The sequence below is a fragment of the Ursus americanus genome, chromosome 5 (genome assembly GCF_024610735.1).
Source record: "Ursus americanus isolate L20-20 chromosome 5, mUrsAme1.1.p, whole genome shotgun sequence".
NCBI lineage: Eukaryota > Metazoa > Chordata > Mammalia > Carnivora > Ursidae > Ursus > Ursus americanus.
The window spans coordinates 31628003-31653430 of NC_142131.1; the positions used below are offsets into that span (position 1 = coordinate 31628003).

General features: G+C 38.0%; 1 protein-coding gene across 13 annotated transcripts in view; it reads left to right on the forward strand.

The window, feature by feature from the left end:
- The window catches only part of GFM2 (GTP dependent ribosome recycling factor mitochondrial 2), a 69425-nt gene that overhangs the window by 26215 nt on the left and 17782 nt on the right, over positions 1 to 25428 (forward strand). For 11 of the 13 annotated variants that reach the window (XM_087862067.1, XM_087862071.1, XM_087862066.1 and 8 more), the window contains 10 exons: positions 6878 to 6966; positions 8127 to 8187; positions 8861 to 9040; positions 12845 to 12925; positions 14373 to 14521; positions 16125 to 16265; positions 16350 to 16449; positions 17978 to 18167; positions 21735 to 21811; positions 24800 to 24938. In XM_087862067.1, coding sequence (XP_087718193.1) covers positions 6878 to 6966; positions 8127 to 8187; positions 8861 to 9040; positions 12845 to 12925; positions 14373 to 14521; positions 16125 to 16265; positions 16350 to 16449; positions 17978 to 18167; positions 21735 to 21811; positions 24800 to 24938 — 1207 coding nt within the window. The remainder of the gene's footprint in view (positions 1 to 6877; positions 6967 to 8126; positions 8188 to 8860; positions 9041 to 12844; positions 12926 to 14372; positions 14522 to 16124; positions 16266 to 16349; positions 16450 to 17977; positions 18168 to 21734; positions 21812 to 24799; positions 24939 to 25428) is intronic. The other 2 variants (XM_087862073.1, XM_087862075.1) reach the window with 1 other exon arrangement.

Here is a 25428-nt window from a genome sequence, read left to right on the forward strand (position 1 = left end):
TGGGATCGAGTCCTGCATCAGGCTCTTCTGCTTGGAGCCTGCTTCTTCCTCTCCCACTCCCCCTGCTTGTGTTCCCTCTCTCACTGTGTCTCTCTCTATCAAATAAATTAATAAAGTCTTAAAAAAAAAATAAAGTTGGCTTGTGTATCTAGCTGCTCCCCTGTTGGGGGCAGAGATATTTATAATTGTCATACCCACTTTTATTCTTTAGAATAATAAAGTGTAGGGGCGCCTGGGTGGCACAGCGGTTGGGCGTCTGCCTTCGGCTCAGGGCGTGATCCTGGCGTTATGGGATCGAGCCCTACATCAGGCTCTTCTGCTATGAGCCTGCTTCTTTCTCTCCCACTCCCCCTGCTTGTGTTCCCTCTCTCGCTGGCTGTCTCTATCTCTGTCGAATAAATAAATAAAATCTTAAAAAAAAAAAAAAAAAAAGAATAATAAAATGTCCTTCTGTGTCTCTAACTACAATCTTTAGTTTAAAATCTAATCTGTCTGATATGAGAATTGCTACCCCAGCTTTCTTTTGAGGTCCATTGGCATGAAAATGGTTTTCCATCCCTTCACTTTCAGACTGGATTTATCTTTAGGTTCAAGTTGAGTCTCTTGTAGACAGGAAATGGTGGGGTCATGTCTTATTATCCATTCTGCAACACTGTGGAGTTTTATGGGAGCATTTAGGCCATTCACATTGAAAGTGATTATTGAGAAATATGATTTTAATGATGTCATGTTGCCTGTGAAGTCTTTGTTTTCTATCGATTGTGACTTTCTGTTCTGTATCACTCTTGGGGCCTTTTTACTTTTATAGAACCCCCCTTAATATCTCCTGTAGGGCTGGTTTGGTGGTTGAATTTGGTCAGTTTATGCCGATCTGGAAGGTCCTTATCTCTCCATCAATTCTGAATGACAGCCTTGCTGGATAAAGAATCCTTGGCTACATGTTTTTCTCAGATAGAGCTTTGAAAATACGCTGCACTCTTCCTATCCTGCCAGGTCTCTGTAGACAGGTCTGACGTTATTCTGATATTTTTCCCTCTGTACATAAGGATTTTCTTCGCCCTGGCCACTTTCAAAACTGTATCCTTGGATCTAATATTTGCAAATTGCACTAGACGTGATGTGGTGTAGGTTTGCTGTGATTGACCTTGGGAGGGGTCCTCTCTGCCTTTTGGACACGAATGCTTGTTTCCTTTGCCAGATTAGGGAAGTTCTCAGCTACAATTTGTTCAAATATCTCTTCTAGACCTCTCTCTTTCTCCACCCCTTCGGGGATGCTGATAATTCTGACATTGGAGCGTTTCTTTGAGTCAGTAATCTCCCGTCATCTATATTCTTGAGATTGGGTTTTTTTGAGCCAAGTTTCTGTTTTAACTTCTACCATCCCATCCTCCAATTCACTAATTCGTTCTTCTGCCTCATTTACCCTGGCCGTCAGAGCATCTAGTTTAGACTGCATTTGATTCATAGCATTTTTAATTTCTGGCAGATTCGCTCTCTTTTCCACCCTTAGATATTCTATATTCTCGTTAGTATTTTTGTTAATATTTTTTTCAAGCCTACATATCATCTTGACCATTGTTACTCTGAACTCCATTTCTGACAATTTGGTTATATCCATATCCATCAGTTCTGTGGCAGAGGCCACTGACTCATTATCTTTTCTTTGCTGGGGGGGATTTCTCCTTCTCGTCATTCTGATGAGGAGAGGTTGCGGGGATGCCCAGAGACCAAATTATTGACCAGGACCCAGGCAGTGTACACTTGTTTTACAGGGACGTTAGGGATGTGGGCTTCTTGATTTTTCAGCCTGCCTTCTGGGGGAGGGGCCTGCCGCGCCGATACTCAGGAAACCATGTTTGGGTAGAGTGTCCATGTCCCCTGTGAGGGGGGATGGGGATGGGCACAATGTGAGCTGATATTTCCGGGCTTTTGTTCTCTGGCGGCTTTCACTGCTACTTTTCTGTGGCTCTTCTGAGAGAGCATCAATGGCTGTATCCTAGCCTCTGTCTCAGAGCAAGAGATTGCAGTCCGCTCTCTACTGAGCTCTCTTGGCCACTTTAACTGTTTCTGTGTGTGCTGCTAAAAACCCTGCAGCGTCCTGGGTTGTGCACCCCACAGCTACTCTCCCAGCCCTCACTTCCAGGGCCGGTGAGTCTCTGTCCTTTGTGCTTCTAACACCGCCAGCTCCCTCCTTGCCACGCACGCTCCTGAGCTCCCTGTTTCAGTGTGGTTCACGCGCACGCTCCGGAGTTCCGGTTTTCAGTCTGGTTGCAAGCGCTCCCAAGCTCTTTGTTTCAGTCTAGTTCGACTGTGCGCTCCGGAGCTCTGGTTTTCAGTCTGGATGCGCGCCCGCTCCCGAGTTCCCGGATTTTGTCCGGTTCCAGTGAGCGCTGCGGAGTTCCGGTTTTGAGTCTGGTTGCACGTGCGCTCCCAGGCTCACGGTCTCAGTCTGCTTTCTCGCGGGTGCCGGTCAGTGAGTCTGTCCAGCTCCCCAGTGCAAGTGGCTATTGCTTCCCTGTGCCCAACCATGGCATCTCCCTCCTCCTTCCGCTTATCTTCCGATATATGTGCGTGGATTCCAGGCTCCCCGTTTCATACCTCAATACTCAGTGCTGGAGATGTTCGTTTGTAGAGATCCAGATGTATCTTCCTGCGTCTCAGGCTGATTCCGTGGGTTTTCAGGATGGTCTGGTAGATATCCAGGTTGACTCAGGGGACAAGCTGAAAAGGGGGTCCCCTGCTCTTCCACCATCTTTTCACCAGCTGCCTTACTTTCAAGTCTAAATAGTTAGTCTGCTAGTTTTATGGCATGCAGGAAGAAGACACAAGACTCTTGAGTCAGGGACAGAGAACTTTATTAGTCACAGAAATAGCAATAGCCAGGATGTCAGTATTATTTTTTGTTATTTCCTCAAGACCCAGTTCCCACAGGATGACCTAAAGGGAGGCAGGTAACAGCTACACACGCAGGGGAACCCTGTGCTTAGAAAACACATATATTTTGGGGCGCCTGGGTGGCACAGTGGTTGGGCGTCTGCCTTCGGCTCAGGGCGTGATCCTGGCGTTGTGGGATTGAGCCCCACATCAGGCTCCTCTGCTGTGAGCCTGCTTCTTCCTCTCCCACTCCTCCTGCTTGTGTTCCCTCTCTCACTGGCTGTCTCTATCTCTTCGAATAAATAAATAAAATCTTTAATAAAAAAAAAAAAGAAAACACATATATTTTATAGTGGGCAGTAAGTATCCCTGCTGTTTGCTCTGAAAAGAGACATTATCTTCCAGGGTTATAAGCAGACCTGCCTTTTGATCCAGAAGGAGACACTGTCTCTGTCTTTTGAAACTATTGATTATATCAGTATCTTTGAAAACATAGTCCAGAACAAAGACGGTCACTGCCTCTCCTAACAAAATATGTAGACAGGTGAAAGACCCATGAAGAATTATCTCCCAACAGTTAATATATATTAAATTCTTGAGTAAATCTTAAAAACAGATTTATAATAAATTACACTGGGGTCAGTTATGCACTCTTTAATTGGTATCCCCATTTGTCTTATAATCTCAAGATTGGCTCAGTGTTGAATAAAGAATCATCTTCAGTTCTCCTAATCTTAAAATTTTACTAAAAGTGATACCTTAATTGATCAAAATTAACATGCTCCAAAGGGTACAAATTGACAGCACGGGCTTCCTAATATGCACTAAGAAGGACACAGCAGTACCAATGTTTTATTCCTGGCAGAATGTTTGGCCCCAGTCTGATCATGAGAAGACAGTCTGATGAATGTAAATTGAAAGACATTCTGCAAAACAAATGCCTGGGGCTTTTCAGAAATTGAAAAGAAATGTAAATGTAAGGAAAATGAGTGATTTTAAGTCAAAAGTTGAGGTACTATTTTAGTTTAAACAATTCTAAAGATACCAGAAAACTAAAGTAATATGATCTTTAGCAGGATTCTGGATCTAAAAACAAAAAGTTAAAAAGGACATCATTAGGAAATCTAGAAAAATTTTAATACAGACTATATGTTATTAGAAAAAAGTATTGTGTCAGCTTGAATTTTTCTGAGATGGGATCTTTGAAAATAGTTACGTAGGACAATGTTCTTATGTTTAGGAAGTACAGGCTGAAGTATTTAGGATTGAAGTGTCATGATATGTGCCTCTTGCTCTAGTGCTTTACCTCCTACGCACACATACACGTATGTTGTTACAGTTTGTGTACTTTGACCAGTAGATGCCACGATGGGGTTAGATGTATAGGAGATTTATTGGGGGAAATACCTGTGAAGAATAGAGAAGAAAAGAGAGCAGTGGGAGAGAACAGTCCGACCACAGGGCAGGTCTGACATCTGGCTATCAAGGAAAGGATAAAAGAAGAATTGGGTAGGAAGAATCTCAGACTACAGCATAGTTCCGAAAGAGGTTTGGCAAAGCTGATGGGGAGTCCTCAAGCCAAAGTCACCTGTTGGAGAAGTCCCACAAGTCTTAGAAGAATAACCTACGTTAGTATTTCTGCTGTACTCAGCCATTAGCTGGGCCTTGAGAGACCATGGCAGTAGACAAGATGAGCACCTGTTGGCGCTGTCAGTTAATTATGCTCTTCGTAGTAGATCCCAATGGCACGTTCCCATAGCCACACGTATAATGTGTGTGCACGCACATGTTTGAAGAAAAAAAGGCAAGTGTGGCAAGGTGTTCACATTTGGTGAATCTAGGTGAAGGGTACATAGATATTTGTACTACTCTTTCACCTTTTTTTTTATAGATTTGAGATTTTTCCAAATGACAAGTTGTTGGGGGGGGAATAATATATATATATATATATATATTATTTTATATATATATTTATATATACTTATTCTTTATTTTATTATTTGCATTAGATACATGATGATTCATCACCTATCAGCTCTCTATTAACCCTACATTGTTATTCAACCTAGTAACTACCTGCACACACATATATATATAACTATATATATTATTCTCCCCCAACAACTTGTCATTTGGAAAAATCTCAAATCTATAGAAAAGGTGAAAGAATAGTACAATAAATATCTATGTACCTAAGCACACTGAATTTATTATTATATATATATATAATTGTATTTATATATAATATATATAATTTGTTAGATAAAATATTGTATGAATGTTAAGTTTCCAGAGTGCATTAACACTATTGATTGTGCAGGGAAATATTGTTTTAGGAAGTATGTGCTGAAATTTTTACAGTGCATGTGTATGATCAAGGACTTGTATCCAGAATATGTAAAGAACTACAAATCAATGATAAAAACTAACAACCCAATAAAAAAAATGGGCAAAGGACTTGAGTGGATACTTCACCAAGAAAGATATATGAATTGGTCCAGTGAGCACGTGAAAAGATGGTCAGTCTCATTGGTTATCAGGGAAATGCAAATTAAAATTACAAACAGACTATTTCATACCCACAAGAATGGCTAAAATTAAGAAGAATGATGGCAAATACTGTTTGAGGATGTGGAACAACTGGAACTCTTTATCCAGTGGAATGAGAACATTTGTCCCCTAAAGACTTGTTCAAAATGTTTATAGCAGCTAAATTCATACTAGCCCTAAACTAGAAATAATCTAATTGCTCATTCACAGGTGGATAGAAAAACCAGCTGGCACATTTATACAAAGGAGTTTAGCCAAAAAAAGAAAGAAAGAAAAAAAGAAAGTGAGCCAGTATACCCAACAACATGAATGAATATCAGAAACTTTATGTTGAGCAAAAGAATCCATGCTATTTATATGAGATTCAAAAATAGGCAGAATGAATCTGTGGTGACAAATATGAGAACAGGTTGTTTATGGGGGATGGGGAATATATGCAAGTGTATATGGTTATCAGAACTCACTGTACACTTAAGACGAGTGTTTTTATTCTATATAAATTTTACTTAATAAAATTATAAAGTGGCTTCTGTTTTAGGTAATGTCATTACATTAAGCTTTTTATGCTCTGCTTCAGGGCTTTGGGACTCTGATAGACATAGATACTGTAACAGACTGGAGCTATTGAAATATGTATAAAAAGTAGAATTAAAAATAGTCAAAAAAGCATATGAGAATTGCTACTTAGAAATAGTTATTGGCTTTTTTTTCTCCTTTAAATCCTCTTTAGTTTACATCAACATTCAAATGTTCATAATAAAATTTTTTTATCGCAATAGCATTTTGGTAGTGCGCTCCTGTTCTTTTAACATCACAACTATATGAATTAAGGCAGAAGTCCATATTTCACAGGTCAGCAAACTTAGGAGTTCAGTATTGTGTGAACTGTATTAGGTAAAGTGAAGCCGGACAAAAATTACGTCTTCTAATTCTTTTCTTTTTTAAATTTTTAAAAAAATTTTATTTGAGCGAGGGAGCAAGAGAAAGAGAACATGAGTGGGGTGAAGGGCAGAGGCAGAGGGAGAAGCAGGCTCCCAGTTGAGCAGAGAGCCCAACGTGGGGCTCAGTCCCAGGATTCTAGGATCATGACTTGAGCCAAGGCAAACCCTTAACTAACTGAGCCACTCGGGCCCCACATCTTCTAATTCTTGACGAAGGCTTCTTTACATGGCTCTCAGTACCTTCCAGGTGTTTGTTCTCTTTGTGTGGCAACCTAAGTCACCCAAAGTAGTATTCTCAGTTTCAAGCACACTGTTCATCACCCTTCATTACATTCTTAACTCTGTTAACTTACCAGCAGAAGAGTGACTCTAGAAGTGTAAGTGCAGTAGCATTAATTCTGTGCTAGAACAGGGCCAAATTCCATGTTATAATAGCTTCTTAGATCTGTTTATTCTGTACGTAGTAACATGTTATTTTTGTCTGAGTTTTTTTTTCTTTGTCTTTGTCTTAGGCACAAACTGTCACAGTATGGAGGCAAGCTGATAAACACAAGATACCTCGAATCTGTTTTTTAAACAAAATGGACAAAACTGGAGCAAGGTATTTTAAGTGTTTTTTTTTTTTCTTCACATACTAAAGTAGAAATACAATTTGAGCTTTAATGGACTATAACTTAAATTTACAAACAGCTATTCCCTATAGAGTATAAATATTCCATGGAATCTCAATTCAATCCCATTAAAAAGTTTCAAAGCAGGTAGTTCCTAGGTTGAATAACAATGTAGGATTAATAGAGAGCTGATAGGTGATGAATTATCATGTATCCAATGCAGAGAGACTGTATCCTGTTTTCTAGAATCCTGACAGAGTGATGTCTTGCTGATTCCACTGGTTCTGTCTAGAGCAGTATGATATAATCCCTATATTGCTGAAGGCTATGGTGCTCCCCATCATTGCTAAAAGTGGAGGGTAGATGATTGTTTCCTGTCCCCTGATTTCCTTTAGCTACTGGCTAATTGCTCTCACTCAGTGGGAACTGGGAGAGAATGTAAATGTTTTAAGACCTGCATAGAGGGCAAAAAAGTTAGTACTAAGATGTGGTATTAATGCTCAAAGACTCACAGAATGGTAATCCAAAATGGAACCATGGTTCTGAGAACAGAATTCAGAGAATCAAGAATATAAAGGATTTTGGGGTAATGTGATAAGGAGAGAGAGATCCTGGTCTGTGGTGTGAGAGTGGCAAAAACAAAACATAAACTATCCCTCTACTAAAACCACACAGTATGCTCTCTGTTTATGTAATTTTCTACAGTAATTCTAAAGCTCATAACATGATACTAAGAATGTCTATTAAAAAGGTATGGAAAAATTAGGCTGCCTTTTGGGAAAAAGATGGGAGTTGTGTGTGATAGCACATGTAGTTAGAAGAAAGAATCCTTAAATCATAATCACAAATCATGCATTTGAATCTCATAACTGCAACTTATTATCAGTGGCCTTGATCAGTTTATTTAATCTTAATTTCAGACTATAGGTAAGTGACGTTTACAATAATACTACTCTAGATACCTTTGTGGCAGGGTTGTGGTAGATCTCAAGCACTGTTATATGAAATTGACATTGAAAATTTATTGTCCTATGGAAAACTGTTAAATGGTGAACATTAGAGAGAGTAAAAAGGGTTGTAATTTTAGGGAACGTTCTTAAACCTGGTTTAAGAATCTTAACATTTTTAACTCTTATTTTGCTTTCTGCAGTTTTAAGTATGCTGTTGAAAGCATCAGAGAGAAGTTGAAGGCAAAGCCTTTGCTTTTACAGGTTGGTTGATATTTGGTTGATTAATAGCAACAACTCCAGGGGCACCTAAGTGGCTCATTCGTCAGTCTGACTCTTTTTTTTTTTTTTTTTTTAAGATTTTATTTATTTATTCGACAGAGATAGAGACAGCCAGCGAGAGAGGGAACACAAGCAGGGGGAGTGGGAGAGAAAGAAGCAGGCTCACAGCGGAAGAGCCTGATGTGGGGCTCGATCCCGTAATGCCGGGATCACGCCCTGAGCCGAAGGCAGACGCTTAACCGCTGTGCCACCCAGGCGGCCCCATCAGTCTGACTCTTGATTCCGGGTCAGGTCATGATCTCAGGGTCGTGGGATCATGGGGGAGCCTGCTTAAGATTCTCTCGCTCTGCCCCTTCCTATGTGCTGGCACATGCCTGTGTTCACCTGCTCTATTTCTTTCTCTCTTTCTCTTAAAAAAAAAAAAAAAAAAAAAACCTTCAGATTTCCTCATCAGTTTATTTTATTGTGACTTATGTATTTCTAAAACTATCTCAAATCTTTTTTGAAAAACTTGGCATACAAATAAAAATAGATATAGATTATGGTAATAATGATAATAGACATTTGGGAGAAAGTAGGGAAAGATAAGCTTTATCAACGATTCAGTTGTAATTGAGTGGTCATTGAATAAAGTTAATCTCACTCTGACTTGCAGTTACCACTTGGTGAAGGCAAAGCTTTCAAAGGCGTTGTGGATGTTGTAAGTAAAGAAAAACTTCTTTGGAATCGTCAATCAGAGGATGGAAAAGACTTTGAGAGGAAACCCCTCTTGGAAATGAGTGATGCTGAATTGCTGAAGGAGACAACTGAAGCAAGGAATGACTTAATTGAACAGGTAAAATAAATATGTGGAGTTTACATTCGCATAAGTATTTAGAAACTTTTTAAAAAATATTTTATAAGTTACGAAATTTTTATAAAATAGTATCTGGAATAGGTCAAGTGTAATGAGTAATAGAATGAACACCAATGTTTGCACCACTCAGACTAAGAAAGAGAATATTAGCAGATTTCTTGAATCTCTGTGTGCCATTTACTGTTTATCTCTCTCTCTTTTCCACTAATCATTTACACCTCCCACCACCACTGTCCTGACTGTAGTGTTTTGCCTTCGTTTGCTTTGCTTTATACTTCGCTACAAATGTGTGGGTTCATGAAGGACTTCTTTTTCCATGTTTTTGAACTTTACATAAATGGAATGATAATTATTTGTATTTTGTAACATTTTGTTGCAGATTCATTCCTGTTATGTGTGGTTATGCTTCATTTTCAATCTTGTATAATGTGCCAGTATTGTTATACCACAGTTTATTGTCTCTTCTTCTGTGGATGCACTTTGAGATTATGTCTTCTTTTTTTTTTTTTTTTTTTTTTTAAGATTTTATTTATTTGACAGAGATAGAGACAGCCAGTGAGAGAGGGAACACAGCAGGGGAGTGGGAGAGGAAGAAGCAGGCTCATAGCGGAGGAGCCCGATGTGGGACTCGATCCCGGTACACCGGGATCACGCCCTGAGCCGAAGGCAGACGCTTTAACGACTGCGCTACCCAGGCGCCCCTATGTCTTCTTTTTTGCTCTTAGAAACAGTGTTGATGTGAACATCTTTGTATGTATCTCCTTGTGTATATGTGTAAGAATTTGTTTAGGGTTACACCAGGGAATGGAATTGCTGGGTCAAAGGGTATGGTATGTACATCTTTTACTTAGTCAAATGTCACATTAACTTAGAAAAGTTTAAAACCATTAATTTTATAGTTTAATAGAGAACTCTGGACCTCTTCCACCCTCAAAGTTGTTTTTTTTTTTTTAAGATTTTATTTATTTGAAAGAGAGACAGAAAGAGCCCAAGCAGGGGGAAGGACAGAGGGGAGAGAGAGAAGCAGACTTCCCACTGAGCTGGGAGCCCGACTTGGGGCTTGATCCCAGGACCCTGGGATTGTGACCTGAGCCGAAGGCAGACGCTTAACCTACTGAGCCACGCAGGCGCCCTCACCCTCAAAGTTTCAATGGAAAATAGTAAGATCATTAATATTTAGAATATTTATATAGTACTGTTCATATATAGATTAATAAGTAAAATATGCCTTAAATAAAGTCTCTGAATCTTATGGTAGAGAAAAAGATTTAAGTCCGAACCATTTGATTTTTTTATTTCTAAACTGTTCAAAATAGATCCTCTCATCATTTTTTTCATTCATCTTTTGTATGAATTTATTTTTGCAGTATTATTCTCCATTATACTACATAGGAATCATCATCTTTATCATTAACAGTATGTTGATTGTTATTTTTATTATTGGGTAACAGTTACTGAGGACCCACGATGATCTAGTTTAAGTGCTTTACATATATTACTTAATCCTCACAACAACTTATATTATCCTTGTTTTACTGGTGGGGAAACAGAAGCTTAGAATCCTTAAATAACTTGTGATACGCTAAAAAGTAGCAGAGGTGGAAATCTGAGCCCAGGTCTGTCTTCACTTGGAGGTAGAGCTCTTACCCACTTCCCTGTACCACTTCTTTAATTTGGGAGGCCCTAAACCGAGTAAAAGTGGAATTGGCATTTATTAATCAATAATTGGGTAAATAATTGGTTCCCCTTTGAAGTTTTTTTGTTGTCTTATGCATGTCTTAGGATGTGATGGTATATAATGAAAATAAAGAAAATCCGAGACTATCTGTACAAAATAATAAAGTGCTAATTACAAGGAATATCCCCCAAGGAATATATAAAAATAAGACCACATCACACCCGTTAGGATAACTACTATCAAAAAAACCCCACAAACCTCCCCCACAAACCAGAAAACAAGTGTTGGCAAAGATGTGGAGAAACTGTAACCTTTGTGTACTATTGGTAGGAATGAAAATGATGCAGCCGCTGTGGGAAACAGTGTGGTGGTTCCTCAGAAAATTGAAAATAGAATTACCATATTATCTAGCAATTCTGCTTCTGGATGTACATCCAAAAGAACTGAAAGCAGGGTCTTGAAGAGATAAATGCATGTCCTTGTTCATAACAGCATTATTCATAATGACCAAAAGGTGGAAGCAACCCAAGTGTTCACCTACAAGAGGAGTAGGTAAAATACAGTGTATACATATAATGGAATATTATTCAGCCTTAAAAAGGAAGGGCATTCTGACACATGCGACGATGTGGATGAACCTTGAGGACATTATGCCAATTGAAATAAGCCAATCACAAAAACAAATACTGTACTGATTCCACTTATATGAGGTATTTAGAGTAGTCACGTTTGTAGAGACAGAGGTAGAATCATGGTTGCCAAAGGCTGAGAGGAGAGTGAGGAAGAGTTTTTTGCATGGTATAAATTTTGTGAGATTGAGAAAGTTCTGGAGATTAGTTTTATAACAGTGTGAACCTACTTAATGCTACCCAGCTGTTCAGTTAGAAATGGTTAAGATGGCAAATTTTATGTTCATGTTAGATTTTACACAATTAAATTTTTTTGGAGAATAAGATTAGTGTGGACTAGAATCAACTTCCTGTGTTCTGAAGGTGAATAGTGATAATTACACTTACTGCGTACTTACTGTACATCCTAGAAGCATGATTTGAATTGGTTATTTAATCCTCCCCCTGTGAGGTAGGTACTAGTATTATCTCCATGAGTAACCAAGGTAAAAAGAGGTGATGGAACTTGACCTAAATTTTTGAACGTTAGTTAGTAGTGGAGCTATTTCCAGGCAGTTTGACTTCAGAAGCTGGAGTCATATATACTTCTTTTCAGGAGAATGGTTAGGTATGTTTCTACAATAGTTAGTGGTTAGGAGTGTGTTTTTCTCCCCCATTTGGATTATTTTGCTCCCTTGTACTTTCATAAACTTTTGAAACCTTTTTTTTTTTTTTAGATTTTTATTTATTTATTTATTTATTAGAGATTAGGAGCAGGGATGGGGAAGGGGGAGAAGCAGACTCCCCACTGAGAAGGGGGCCCAACTTGGGACTCGATCCCAGGACCCTGGGATCATGACCTGAGCTGAAGGAAATGCTAACCAACTGAGCCACCCAGGTACCGCTTTTGAGATTTTTATTTAATTTGTCAGCTGAATTCTGTTTCATACAGGTAGATGATTAAGAAAAGAATATGAATTAGATAATTGCATTTTTATTGCTGAAGTGGTGCCTTTGTGACCCCCAACTTAAATCTGTTCCTTCAGGGCAGGATTACAGTGATTACTTCAGTTGGAGTCTTAGGAGATCTGGTGAACATTCATAATGTGAAAGGAATACCAAGTGAAACTTTTTATGAACTAAGACTTACGAATTCATCTAAAAATAGCAATCCCTTATATATATTATCACTGGCTATAAATTGTGTGTCTTATTTCTTTTGAGCACTCTGAGTAGATAGCACTTTATTGAGATACTTTATCTGGCTATTGCTTCCCATGAATATAGGGAACTCATAATAGCCAATCTTCAGTTTTCAATCCCTTCTCCTTTCCTTTGAAAGAAACACTATCTCTTGAGAAAATGTGGAGAGTTCCTTGGCCTGGATAAGACAGATCATGTAGCTGTCTTGAAATATTTGGATAATGTACGTTTATGGTATTTGGACTTAACAATTGTGACAAAAGCAAGTGATAGAACTAAAACCTTTCTTTATAGGTTGCGGATTTGGATGATGAATTTGCTGACTTGGTTTTAGGAGAATTTAGTGAAAATTTTGATTTGCTACCAGCTGAAAAGGTAAATTTTATTATTCATTTACTTTGATGAAGTTTTATTAATAGGATGTGGTTTGATTTCTCTGCCTCAGGTGTTTTGTTTTTTTCGACTTTGCATAGCATTTGAATAGGCTGACTAAATTAGGAGAACAGTAAGGTAAAGTCACTATTAATACAAGTACTTAAATAATGGTAGTGCTTTACTATTGTCATATGTGCTTTATAAAATCAGAAATTGAATCTTTTTTACTGCTGTTGAGTCAGCATAAGTTAATTATTCCTTTGCAGCATTTTCATTGTGATCATTTTTCTGAGTAGTTTAGGGAAATTATAGGTAGAAATTTTGTTTCAAAAATTTATTGGTTTTGTAGACTGCTGCAATGATTATTTTTCTCACATTTTTTCTGAATATGATTTAATTTTTCTTGGAAGCTCATTACAGGTCTTTATTTTTTTGTTTTTTTTTCAAATATATTAAGCCAGAGAATAGGCATGTTTTAAATAGTTATAGTAATTGAATTAAAACAGATTTCTTCAAAGCATTTCTGTTATTTTCTACCAGAGACCTTCCCCCATGAATTTGGCAAACTTAATCTTTAGTTTTCTTTATGAAACAAGAGTTACTAAGTAAAGTTGTTTTTTTGTTTATTTGCTTTTAAGTAAGCTCTATGCCCAACATAGGGCTTGAATTTAGGAACCTGAGGTCAGGAGTTGAATGCGCCACCAACTGAACCCGCCCGCAAGTAAAGTGTTTTTAGGTGGGAGTATTTATAAATGGGGTCCAGAATGAGCCCAGCAAATTTACCTAGTTATTTTTCACAAAAGAATTAAGAAAAACACGAGTCTCTAGATTAATTTTGAGCCTTTGGAGTTAGAAATGGAAAAAAAGTATTTTTATTTTGAATGAAATGCCGTAATTATTGAAATTTTTTATTGTTTAGTATTCGAATGTTAGATGTGATGTTTATTGTGCCCTATAGTCACATGATTTCTGTTTGCAAAGAGTTTATAATCTAAAATTGACCCACCATGTCTCTTACCAGTAGCTTACAAGTACACACAACCTTTTCTTGGCTTGAGATCTTTCAAATTTGATTTCTACTTTGATTTCTCATTTTCCTTTGTATTTGATTTGGTGTGGGTCTAATTCCTTGGAAAAATTGTAATTCATATTTATGTTTTTAATTTCTGGTCAGTTCAAAGTATATTCATTTGAGAAATATTTTTGAACACCTGCTTATTTTAAGTACTTTTCTGGTTTCTGGGGATTCAGCAGTGTTTTTATGGGATTTGTTATAATGCTTATATGGATTTTATATTATGATGGGTGGGGAGACAGACATTAAACCTTTAAACATATATCAAAGGTACCAAGTAGTGATTAATGTTATTAAAAAAATAATAATAAAGGCCTTAAAAAATGATGGCCAGTATACTGCACACGGAATGCTTACATCTCTGCTTTATAGCTACAGACTGCAATACACAGAGTAACACTGGCTCAGACAGCAGTGCCTGTGCTTTGTGGAAGTGCCCTGAAAAACAAAGGGGTTCAGCCCTTGTTAGATGCTATTACCATGTACTTGCCTTCACCCGAAGAGCGCAACTATGAATTTCTGTGAGTATGCAAGTAATAGATTTAAATCTTACAGCCTTGAGAAAACAGGCAGATAGGTCTTGTTTCATGAATCACCATTTTTTAAATAACATTGGTGAAGGATATAATTGTAAATAATATAGAGCTATATGAAATTTTATTTGAAAGGTATATTTGTCAATGTCTTTTTCTTTTTTTTTTTTTTAAGATTTTATTTATTTATTTGACAGAGAGAGAGACAGCCAGCAAGAGAGGGAACACAAGCAGGGGGACTGGGAGAGGAAGAAACAGCCTCCCAGCAGAGCAGGGAGCCTGATGTGGGGCTTGATCCCAGGACCCTGGGATCACGCCCTGACCTGAAGGCAGACGCTCAACGACTGAGCCACCCAGGCACCCCTGTCATTATCTTTTGTAACCTCCTATGTTTACAGATGGAGGTAGAATGTCTGGCTTTTTTGCTGTATAAAAGTACAAGTGTTTATCATGTTGTCTTGGTTAAAAAAAATAAAAAAGCGGTATAGTGAGGGTGTTTGATAAATTTTCTGTAAATACGTTTATACTACTTTTCAAGATTTTTAATAAGCTCAAAATACTTTGTGGCTGTGAAGACAGGTCATCGTTTTACTTCTCTTGTCACTAACAGCTTTGTACTTAGTAATAAATCCTCTAAAATACGGGTGAGCATTGTGCAGAATGGCAGGCAGGAATGGACTTTAATCCTTTAAGTAGGACATTATCACTTTTCATATCTCTCAGTTGGAGATGCATTAATAGTGATTATGAGCATGGTCTGTGTACTGCCTGGATCCCAGCTCTTCCAAGTTATTTAACCTCTCACCTGTAAAATGCAGAGAATAGGACCTATCTCACTGGATTGTTACAAGAATCAAGTGAGTTAATATTGATAAAGCATATGGAACAGTTTCTAGTATATGGTAGACTGTAAGTATTTACTAAAGTTAAAAGTTGGCGAGAACAGGGATACGATTGGAAAAGTTCTGTAACAGAAGTGTCTCGCCTACTTTGAGTCGTGGGCTTCTTTGAAACTAATGAGAACATGGAGCTTTTCCTCAGAAAAATATGTACCTACGCACAGAATTTGGCCATTTCAGAGGGATTCAGACTTTCTGAAACTTAACGCGCACTAATTTAAGGACATCAGTCTGTAAGAGTGTTGGCTGTGTAAACAAGTTCAAGTTTATAGTGTAGATTTCTATGGTTATGTGATTGGAGAGAGGGTGGGAGGGAATGAAAGTAGTAATTGGAAAGCATCTACCTGTATGTATGCCCTGTACAGGCTTTTATGAGAAGTGGTATGATGTCCCTAGGTCTATTTTCTTAGGAATGAACTCTATGTAGTATAATTACTTGCAAGTAGAGGTAATATTTGGGAGAGAATCCATTATTTCTAGTTTTGAAGAATCAATGATAAGATCTCCATTAAATAATTCAGTCGAGTGGAGGAAGGGAGGTGATTAGTACGGACATTATTTAATCAGTCTGAGTAGCTAAACTAGAAGATATGAGGGAGGACGTTAAAGTTAAGTTTGTAGAATGATTCTGATCTGTATAGATACATGGGAAGTATATTTTAAAGGCTTTTCTGGAATGTCTCAATTTGTAGGCAGTGGTATAAGGATGACTTATGTGCCCTGGCATTTAAAGTTCTTCATGACAAGCAGCGGGGACCACTGGTGTTTTTGCGCATTTACTCAGGCATAATAAAACCCCAGTCGGCCATTTATAATATTAATGGAAACTGCACGTAAGTAGAAGCTTAGGTTATTTTCTAAAACTGCACTCATTTCTTTAAAAATTCTTTTACTAATACAAATCATGGTTTTTACAGGGAGAGAATAAGTCGTCTTCTTTTGCCATTTGCTGACCAACATATAGAAATCCCTTCCCTGACTGCTGGTAACATTGCTTTGACTGTTGGCCTTAAACATGTAAGTGACCAGATGGTTTCTTGAGAAAATAATAGCTTAAATGTTTAATTAGAAGCAGATATTTTGCAGTAGCAAAAACCCACAAACAATCCAAATAGCCATCAATAGCGGGATAAAGAATATTGTAGCATATTCATCAACATGGTTGAATCTCATAGTAGAAAGAAAGAAAATTACAGAAGACTATGAACAGTATGGATTATATTCATGTGAAGTTCAAATTCAGGTAGAAGAGTAAGTATATTCTATTCATGGATACATACCTTTGTTTTAAGTTTAATAAATATTTTGTTATTGAGGTTTTTTCCTATTTCAGTCACTGCTGACAGTTTAACCTTATGACAGTCCAGATAGTAACTGAAGATATTTTGCCAATAAAGGCTCCACGAGGGCAAGGATTTTAGTTTCTTTTGTTCTGTCTCTTTAGTTCCTAGATCAGTGCCTCACACATAGTAGGTGGTTCATAACTTCTGTCAGTTGAATGGATGAAAATAGTTGATGCCGTATGTGTTTTTGCTAGGTTAGAGCTATAAGGACATTTCATTTATATGTGGATTAAATTGAATACATTTTCTCATTAAACTTTGGTATATTTGGCATTTAGGATAACCATTGTTACTATGAACATTTTTTAAAACTCTTTATGGTTAATTGCAGGATTCAGGATCCGTTAGTATAAAATTTCCACAGTCAGGGCATCTGGGTGGCTCAGTCGGTTAAGCGTCTGCCTTTGGCTCTGATCACGATCCCAGGCTCCTGGGATTGAGCCCCACATTGGGCTCCCTACTCAGCAGGGAGTCTGCTTTTCTCTCTGCCTCCTGCTTATGCTCTCTTGCTCTCAAATATATTACTTATTAAAAAGATTTTATTTAATAAAATTTCCACAGTCCAAATATTGAACTTCTAGCATTGAAAATGTCCTCTGTCCTCCCGAAGGCATGAGCTCCACGTACGTATTGGAAGGAATTACAGAAGTACATTTGAAATATTGCTTCAGTAGGAATATCTTTACAGAGAAGGAAGCTGGCACAGAACTTTGTAATATTTAAGTTTAAAAGTGAAATTACAGTTAAAAAATGAACTGGCGTCTATAAGGAAGCTATCAATTTTGCATAGTCTAGAGATTCTAGTTGTTTATTTTAGTTAGTAGAGGATTTTTTTTTGTAAAACAGTAATAAATTTTTATTGGTGGTAAAACTCTATAATGGACTTCTAGTAGAATTAACCTAGTTTGACACGATTGAAAATTTAGGAAGGTACATTTGTTTAACCAGATAAATTTTGGATGTGTAGTGTGTATGTGAGAGTGTGTATTTTATTGTTAGGATTTTATAGCAGTATTTTGGAATTCTTACACAAGTTAAATTAGCTTTACCTCTGTGAAGTTATAAGAGCTTTATGAATTTGTCTCGGTTTTAAGTTCTGTTGGAAGTGTCACATGAAAATTTTTCCTATTTGGTGGATCTTGGTGGAAGCTGAGTGCTTGTCAAGAGCCTGTTTTGTTCCAAAGCATCTTGTTTGCTTACAGACTGCCACTGGAGACACCATTGTCTCGTCCAAGTCCAGTGCATTAGCTGCAGCTCGTCGAGCCGAAAGGGAAGGAGAAAAGAAGCATAGACAAAACAATGAAGCAGAGAGACTTTTATTGGCTGGAGTGGAGATTCCAGAACCTGTTTTCTTCTGTACCATAGAGCCCCCTTCAGTGGCTAGGCAGCCAGGTACAAATAGTTTTAGTGTATTAATTAATTAGTGCTCTCATGATGTAGATAGAAATATTTACATTATACTCTCAAAAGATTTCCTACGTGATTCGAGTTCAGTTTTATCAGAATTTATGGGTATTGTGATTAGTCTCGTTTTTTATTTAAGATGTTTTGATTTTTACAAACTCCTTTTATTTATTCTTTACTTAGATCTTAGCCATTTTTTGCATATCATAGTCTTCCTTACTCTTGTTCTTGTGGTGCTGTCTGTGACATTCTAAGTAACTTGTGTCAGGACTGCCCTTCCAGTTCCAATAATTGATTAGATAGTTACCGATTCATAACTCATTCATTTTCTCATCACCATTTATAAAATGCTCCTTTTCCTTGTTTTCTAGCTCATCCTTTAGAACTCAGTGAAGTTACTTACATACTATAGTTAATGTTGTTTGACGTTTTTGAGCGTTGTGAGCTTCGTTCGTTAGCCTGTTTACTCAGATATCTTTAGTGCCTTCTCATTACTTACAGCACAAGCCCAGACTCCTTAATGTGCTATATAAATATCATGATTTCAGCTGTATTATTTCCAGTTAGCTTTGGTTACATATTACAGAAGCCCCCTCAAATAACAGTTGTTTTAATGACAAAAGTTTATTTCCTTCCCTTGTAAAATATGTCTGGAGTTGGTAGCCCAGGGCTTAGAGGGTGATGTCATCAGGCACCCAGCCTCCAGTTTTTCTGCCCTGACTCTCTGAGTGCATAGCTCCTATCCTTAGTTATTAGCACAATTGCTGCTAGGGCCTTTGGCATCACAGTAGAGTTCCTGACAGAGGAATGGCGTAAGGAAGAGGAAGATGTGTCCCTTTCCCTTTTAAAATTTCTTCTGTGTCATTGGCTATCACTTAGACATACGGCCACTCAGTTGCAAAGGAGTCTGATAGATGCAGTCTTTTAGCTAGGCAGCAGCAGAATAGAGCGGAAGACCACTAGCAGTCTCTGATACCAGTCTTCTTCCTGGCCTCATTTCTTGAAACTCCCTCCTTCATTCTGAACCCTCTTCTTTCACCAAACAAAAATAAAATAGTAGAATACTCTCACCTTATACTTAACATAATAAACTCGTTCCAATTTCCTGAAAATACCATGCTCTTTTTGCATTGCTGTTTCTTTTAATTTGTTCTGTCTTATGTTATGATGGCATGCCCTGACCTTGTCCACCTGGAAAATGTTTACTCTTTCTTTAGAAAATCTCATCTTAAGCATCATTTCTTTTTGAGGCTCTCACTGATTTCCTATATTAAATTTTTGAAGGACAAACCTAGTTCTACAGATGGTATCAGAAGCCGTTTTTGCCCCTTGAAAACAATGTGGACTTACAGATGATGAAAAAATGAAAGCAGCCATTTAATGCCTCCCCATGTCGTCTTGAGTACTGAGGGGGTAAGGAAGGGAAAGATCCCTAGCCAAGTTAGTGAGGAAAGATCCCTCACCAGTCTAGCTGGAGTTCACACAAAAGAACTCTGAGTACTGTTCTAAGAGAGCCTGCAAATACTGAAGGGAACTAGGTCTGTGCTTGTCCAGTTGGTAAAGGAACAGCGATTAAGTGACAACGAGTGCAGCAGCAGTTTTCTTGTCAGCTTAAAATGCCCTGAGGCCAGCTAAGTGTAGTCTTGACTGCAGCGGAGGGTCGGGCTGCGCAGTTACATCAGAGTTCACCCTGCTAGTCATATCCGGTGTAGTCAGGTACTGTAGAGCAGGGGCTGCTCGAACAACATAGTCGGAGTTTTTAAAAATACATTTGAAAGTCATTTCAAACATGGTGTGAGTATGTGAATTCAAAGTGTGGGTCTGCCGTTAAGTTGCACCAGCCAATTTTAAATCTAAAAAAGCCTCAGCTTTTAACTGCTTGAGGAGAAAAAGTGTAGTGTCCGAAGTAAGTCTGATTAATGGGCATTAGCTTAGAGGTCCTAAGCCGCGCAGGGGAGGGGACTTCCTAGAGTCTCCCTTGGAATTCTTTCACACAGATCTACATATTCTTTTTTCTGGCCTTCATTGTATTTACCCCGTAGTCCTCCTATTTTAGCACTTGACACCCAATAAACTCCTGAAAGATAGACTTATAAATATTCTTTATAAATATTTTTGAGTGAATTTGTTTATATACAGTAAAGTTACTATGTTTTCATTCCAAAAGCCCTAGCGTCGTAAGTATTATTTCTTTCTTTGAAAGTCTGAAAATAAGATATTATTTAAAATAATGCCCCTTAGCCTCAATGTGTATAATACATCTCTTGGAATTCTTGTTAAGTGCAGACTCGGATTCAGTCTGGAATGTGAGATTTTGTATTTCTAATAGGCTCCAGGTGTTGCCAGTGTTGCTGATCCTTGATCCCAGCTTTGGGATATCAGGAGTCTAGAAGAGCACTGTGCAGTGGAAATACAACATCCACTGTAACCTAAAATTAGAGCCACATTAAAAAAAAGTAAACTGGCAAAATTAATTTTGATGGTACATTTTACTTAACCTAGTATATCAAAAATAGTACCATTTCAGCATATAATCAATATAAAAAAATTAATGAGATATTTTACTTTTTTTCACATTAAGTCTTTGAAATCTAGTGTGTATTTTATACCTAGAGCACACATCAGTTTAGACTAGTAATATCCTGATGAGATGGCTCATGACTACTACTTGGACAGTGCATGTCTAGAAATTTATATCCCTAAGACCGCTTTAACTGTGTGACTGATAAGGTTGGTTCATTAATCCATTGCTCAGCTCTTTTCTTGAGCCACACTTTCTGTCTGTGAAACTTCTAACATCTTTTGTAGAGAGGGAGAATACACTGAACAGTTGATTGTATTAAAGTGTCACTTGACTTAAGAGGCTATATTTAACGTTTATAATTAATATATTCTTTCTCTTCAGGTGTGATAATTCATCATAGAGTGATCGTTTTAGCATCTCTTTATTCATGATGTAATTTAGTTGCCTTTTGCCAGTTTCTCATTATCGCTTCTGTTTCTGAAGGCATTTTACTTTTTTGTCAGCTCCTAGATTGATTTTTGTGAAACATAATCAGGTGGTTATTGTCCCAGTTAAAACCCTTCAGTGGCTTCCCAGTGGAGATCCAGACTCTTCACCCTGGCTTACAAAACCTTACATGATGTGATTCCTGCCACACCTTCGCCTCCTCATCTGATGCTACTCTCCCTTTTGCCCCCTAATATCCAGCTACCCTGGCCATCTTGTTATTTTTCCATTAGCAAAACCATTCCTTGCACAGCCATTTCCTGTGTCTGGAATTCTTTTTCTTCGGGATTTTGCATGCAAGCCATTCTTTTCTGTGTCTTCATCTAAATTGTCTTGGAGAGGCCTTCCCAGATCATTCAGTCTCAGATAACGTTACTCCTGTCACTATCTTACCATCTTCTTTTATTCTCTACAGACCATTTATAGCTGTTTGAAATGTTCTTTTTCAAAATTTGTTTGCTTGTTCATTTTTTTCCCCATTTGAACATATGTCACATTATCTAAAAAATGAAATGTAAAAATAACAGTTACTGTTTATCCCTTAGATTTGGATTATGCACTGAAATGCCTTCAGCGTGAAGATCCCAGTTTGAAAGTGAAGCTGGATCCTGATTCTGGACAGGTATGCATTTTATTATTTAATCCCAGAAATCTTTCAAATAATAGTATGTGTATTTAAATGCATATATCTAAAACATGATTGGTTCATGCCCCTGAAAGAAAAAACTTTCTCTTTTGGTTCTCTCATAATAGAAATTTCTGATTATCATGTTGACTGTCAAGCTATTAGTTTCTCGGTATAATTAATTATACCTCACTTACCTAAAGCACTCTATCATTTCAGCTTTCCAGAAGACAGCCTTTTGCGAAATTTTGAAATAAGGTTCAGCCCTAAGACAAAGTCTTGACCCTCTAACGCTAAGGTTTATAGACTCAGCATACTAAAGGGAGGGTGCAAAGGTGCTTTTAATGTCAGTAACTCACCTAAGATGGGGGAGAAGTGACTGCTTACGTCCTAACACCGTGGGAGGAAGTGGAGCTAACGTAGGTGGTCAGAAGTTTGTGTATATTACATTACAGTAGAAGAACACACGTTCCATCTGCGTCTTCTTAGGAAGGCAGGTAAAGTTCAAGATTTTAGAAAAAGTTCCTTTAAAAGATCATAAATTTGTCTTTAAGGATAAACTGATTTAGTTAATCTTTAAAACAGGATGTATTTTATTTCCCGAATTCCAGCTAAATGAGGTAGTAATTTAATTAATGCTGAAAGATACAACAAGCAGTTAAACTTTTTATTTAAAAAAAAAAACCTTCATTTAAAAAAATGCCAATACATGTTTGTTTTAAATAGCAACACACAAGGGTACAAAGTCCTAAATTTTTTTTTAAGATTTTATTTGAGAGAGACCAGGAGAGAGAGCACCAGCAGGGGTGGGGGAGAGGGAGAAGCAGGCTCCCTGCTTAGCTGGGAGCCCGATGTGGGGCTTAGTCCCAGGACCCTGTGATCATGACCGGAGCTGAAGGCAGACACTCAGCTGACTAGCCACCAAGATGCCCCACAAAGTACAAAATTAAAGTTTCCCTTTTTGTCCATTCTATTTTACGCAGGTAACAACTGAAAATGTGAATAACGTTTTACACTACCAAATGTCTTCTGTTATGCTGTGTTATAAATCACAGTATATTTCTTACACACACACACACATACACACACACAGATATAGATTATAACGAGTCATTCTATTTGTATTGTTCTACAACTTGTTTTTCCCAAATAATCCACTTCTTTAACTTTATATTAAAGTACAGCAATTGTACACAAAATAATCCTTTTTGTTGTACCTTACATTTATAATTCTCTTGTAGTGAAGGGATAAAATTAGAGCCAGCCAAAGGAAGAGACAAATAGGGCAGAATCTGGGGGAGTTCTAAACGCCTGTCTTCCTTCATCTTAAAGGGATGTGTTAAGCCTTTTGATAAAGAGTATTGCCAACCAGAGAGGCTCACCCCAGCCCTGTTCAGAGTTTTTATTAAGGCTGGATCACATACTGCTTATGTGGTTGACCTTTAGTTTCTAGTACCTCCTATAAGTTGAGGCTGCTACCTTTACTCTCCAGGTTGGAACTGATAGGGCAATTCCAAAGCCCACATCATAAATCACATCATTACACAATCTGGTGGACAAAGCCCCCAGACAAACAGATACTTTGCCAGGCAGCATCCTGCCCTAAAGATAACATACCAGTAGCTAAAGACAAGGGCCATATCTCTCTTTGGGTGAGGTTAATTCTTCACTACATAGGTGGCATATGAATAAGATTGAGCAAGTATGGATTCCTTGCACTGTACTTTTTCTCATACACAAAGACCTTCTTAAAGAATAACAACCATTGTTCTACAGAAATTTTCTAAAGAGCATGCATTGGGCACCTCAATTGGTTAAGTGTCTGCCTTCAGCTTAGGTCATGATCCCAGGGTCCGAGGATCGGGCCCCCTACCCTCCACCCCCTACCCTGCTTTGGGCTCCCCGCTCAGCAGAGAGCCTGCTTCTCGCTCTCCCTCTTCCCTCTGCTCGTGCTCTCCCTCTCAAATAAATAAATAAAAATCTTTTAAAAAAATAAAAAGCCTGTCTTGCTTGGTTTTGATACAAATTTTGCTTGCTCTAACAAAGGCCCTAAATAACACCAGTTCGAAGAAGATAAAAGTCAGTTTCTTTGTTGAATAAAGGTCCAAACTAGTCTGAAAGATTTGACTACTCACAAAACTATAAGGTCTCCAGGATGAGTGGAAAATACCAGTGTGGTTGGGAATGTTTCGGAAAAGGTTATCCTCTTCACCTCCCAGTTAACAAGATGTTTCCCTCATCTGCATGTTTCAAGACCATTTGCTACACCTTCAGTAAGAGAACAGCTTTATTCTTTTTTTAAAGGTATAACCCAGAAGTTGCCAGCATCCGTTACATTCCTGTTCCATTGACCAGAACTAAGCTATATGGTTGGGAAGTATAGTACTAGCCAGGTGCTACCTGCCTGATTAAACTATCTCATAATAAGGACAGAATAGCCTGGCAATTTACTTTTTAAATTAAAAACATTTTTTTTTTCTTTTTATCTGAGCTTTATGCCCAATGTGGGGCTTGAACTCACACCCTGAGATCAAGAGTTGCATGTTCTAGTAACTAAGCCAGTCAGGTGCTCCAGCAATTCACTTTTTAAAAAAATATTTTTTATTTTTGGGTTTTTTTGTTTATTGATTTGAGAGAGAAACAGCACACAAGTGGGGGGGAGGCAGAGGGAGAGGGAGAAGCAGACTCCCCGATGAGCTGGAAGCCTGACATGGACATTGATCTCAGGACCCTGAGATCATGACCTGAACCGAAAGCAGACGCTTAACCATCTAAGCCACCGAGGTGCCCAAGCAATTCACTTTTAATTGACTTACCCGCTCAGAAAAGTTAAAAACTGTTTTGAGGAGGTGCCAAAAGAAATTAGCAAAGAAACTTGGTTTGTAATGAATGAAAAATAACATTGATATCATACTTTTATATAGTATTTTGTGATAAACATCATTTTTTTTTATCTTGGTTTTATTTTCTTCCTCTTTTAACGAGACCGTCCTCTGTGGTATGGGGGAGTTACATATTGAGATTATTCATGACCGAATCAAGAGGGAATATGGACTGGAAACCTATCTAGGGCCTCTCCAGGTGGCATACCGAGAGACCATCCTAAATGCAGTTCATGCTACAGGTAAAACATAAACCATTTAGAATTTGCTGTTTTTGTTTCTTTCTCTCCAGGATCTGTTTTCTGAAAGCAGGGTTCATAGTCCCTAGTATCTTCCATCAGTGGGCATAGGGGTTTTTTTTGTTTTTGTTTTTTAAGATTTTATTTATTTGACAGGGAGAGCAAGCACAACCACGGAGAGACACAGAGAGGGAGAAGCAGGCTTCCCACTGAGCAGGGAGCCCGACTAGGAGGGGTGGGTGGCCCTCAGGCTCAATCCCAGGACCTGACCTGAGCCAGAGGCAGATGCTTAATCAGCTGAGCCACCCAGGAGCCCCAGGCATAAGTTTTATGTGTGTGTTTTCTTTTTTTTTTTTTTCCAGGATTTGGTTCTGTTTTGTTTTAACCCAGCTCTCCTTTTACCACTCATTACATCAAGCAAACAATGAGCCTTACCAAACAAATATGCTTTTCAGTGGTGGTCATGGGGTAGAAAAAGTGCTTGGTGTATGTG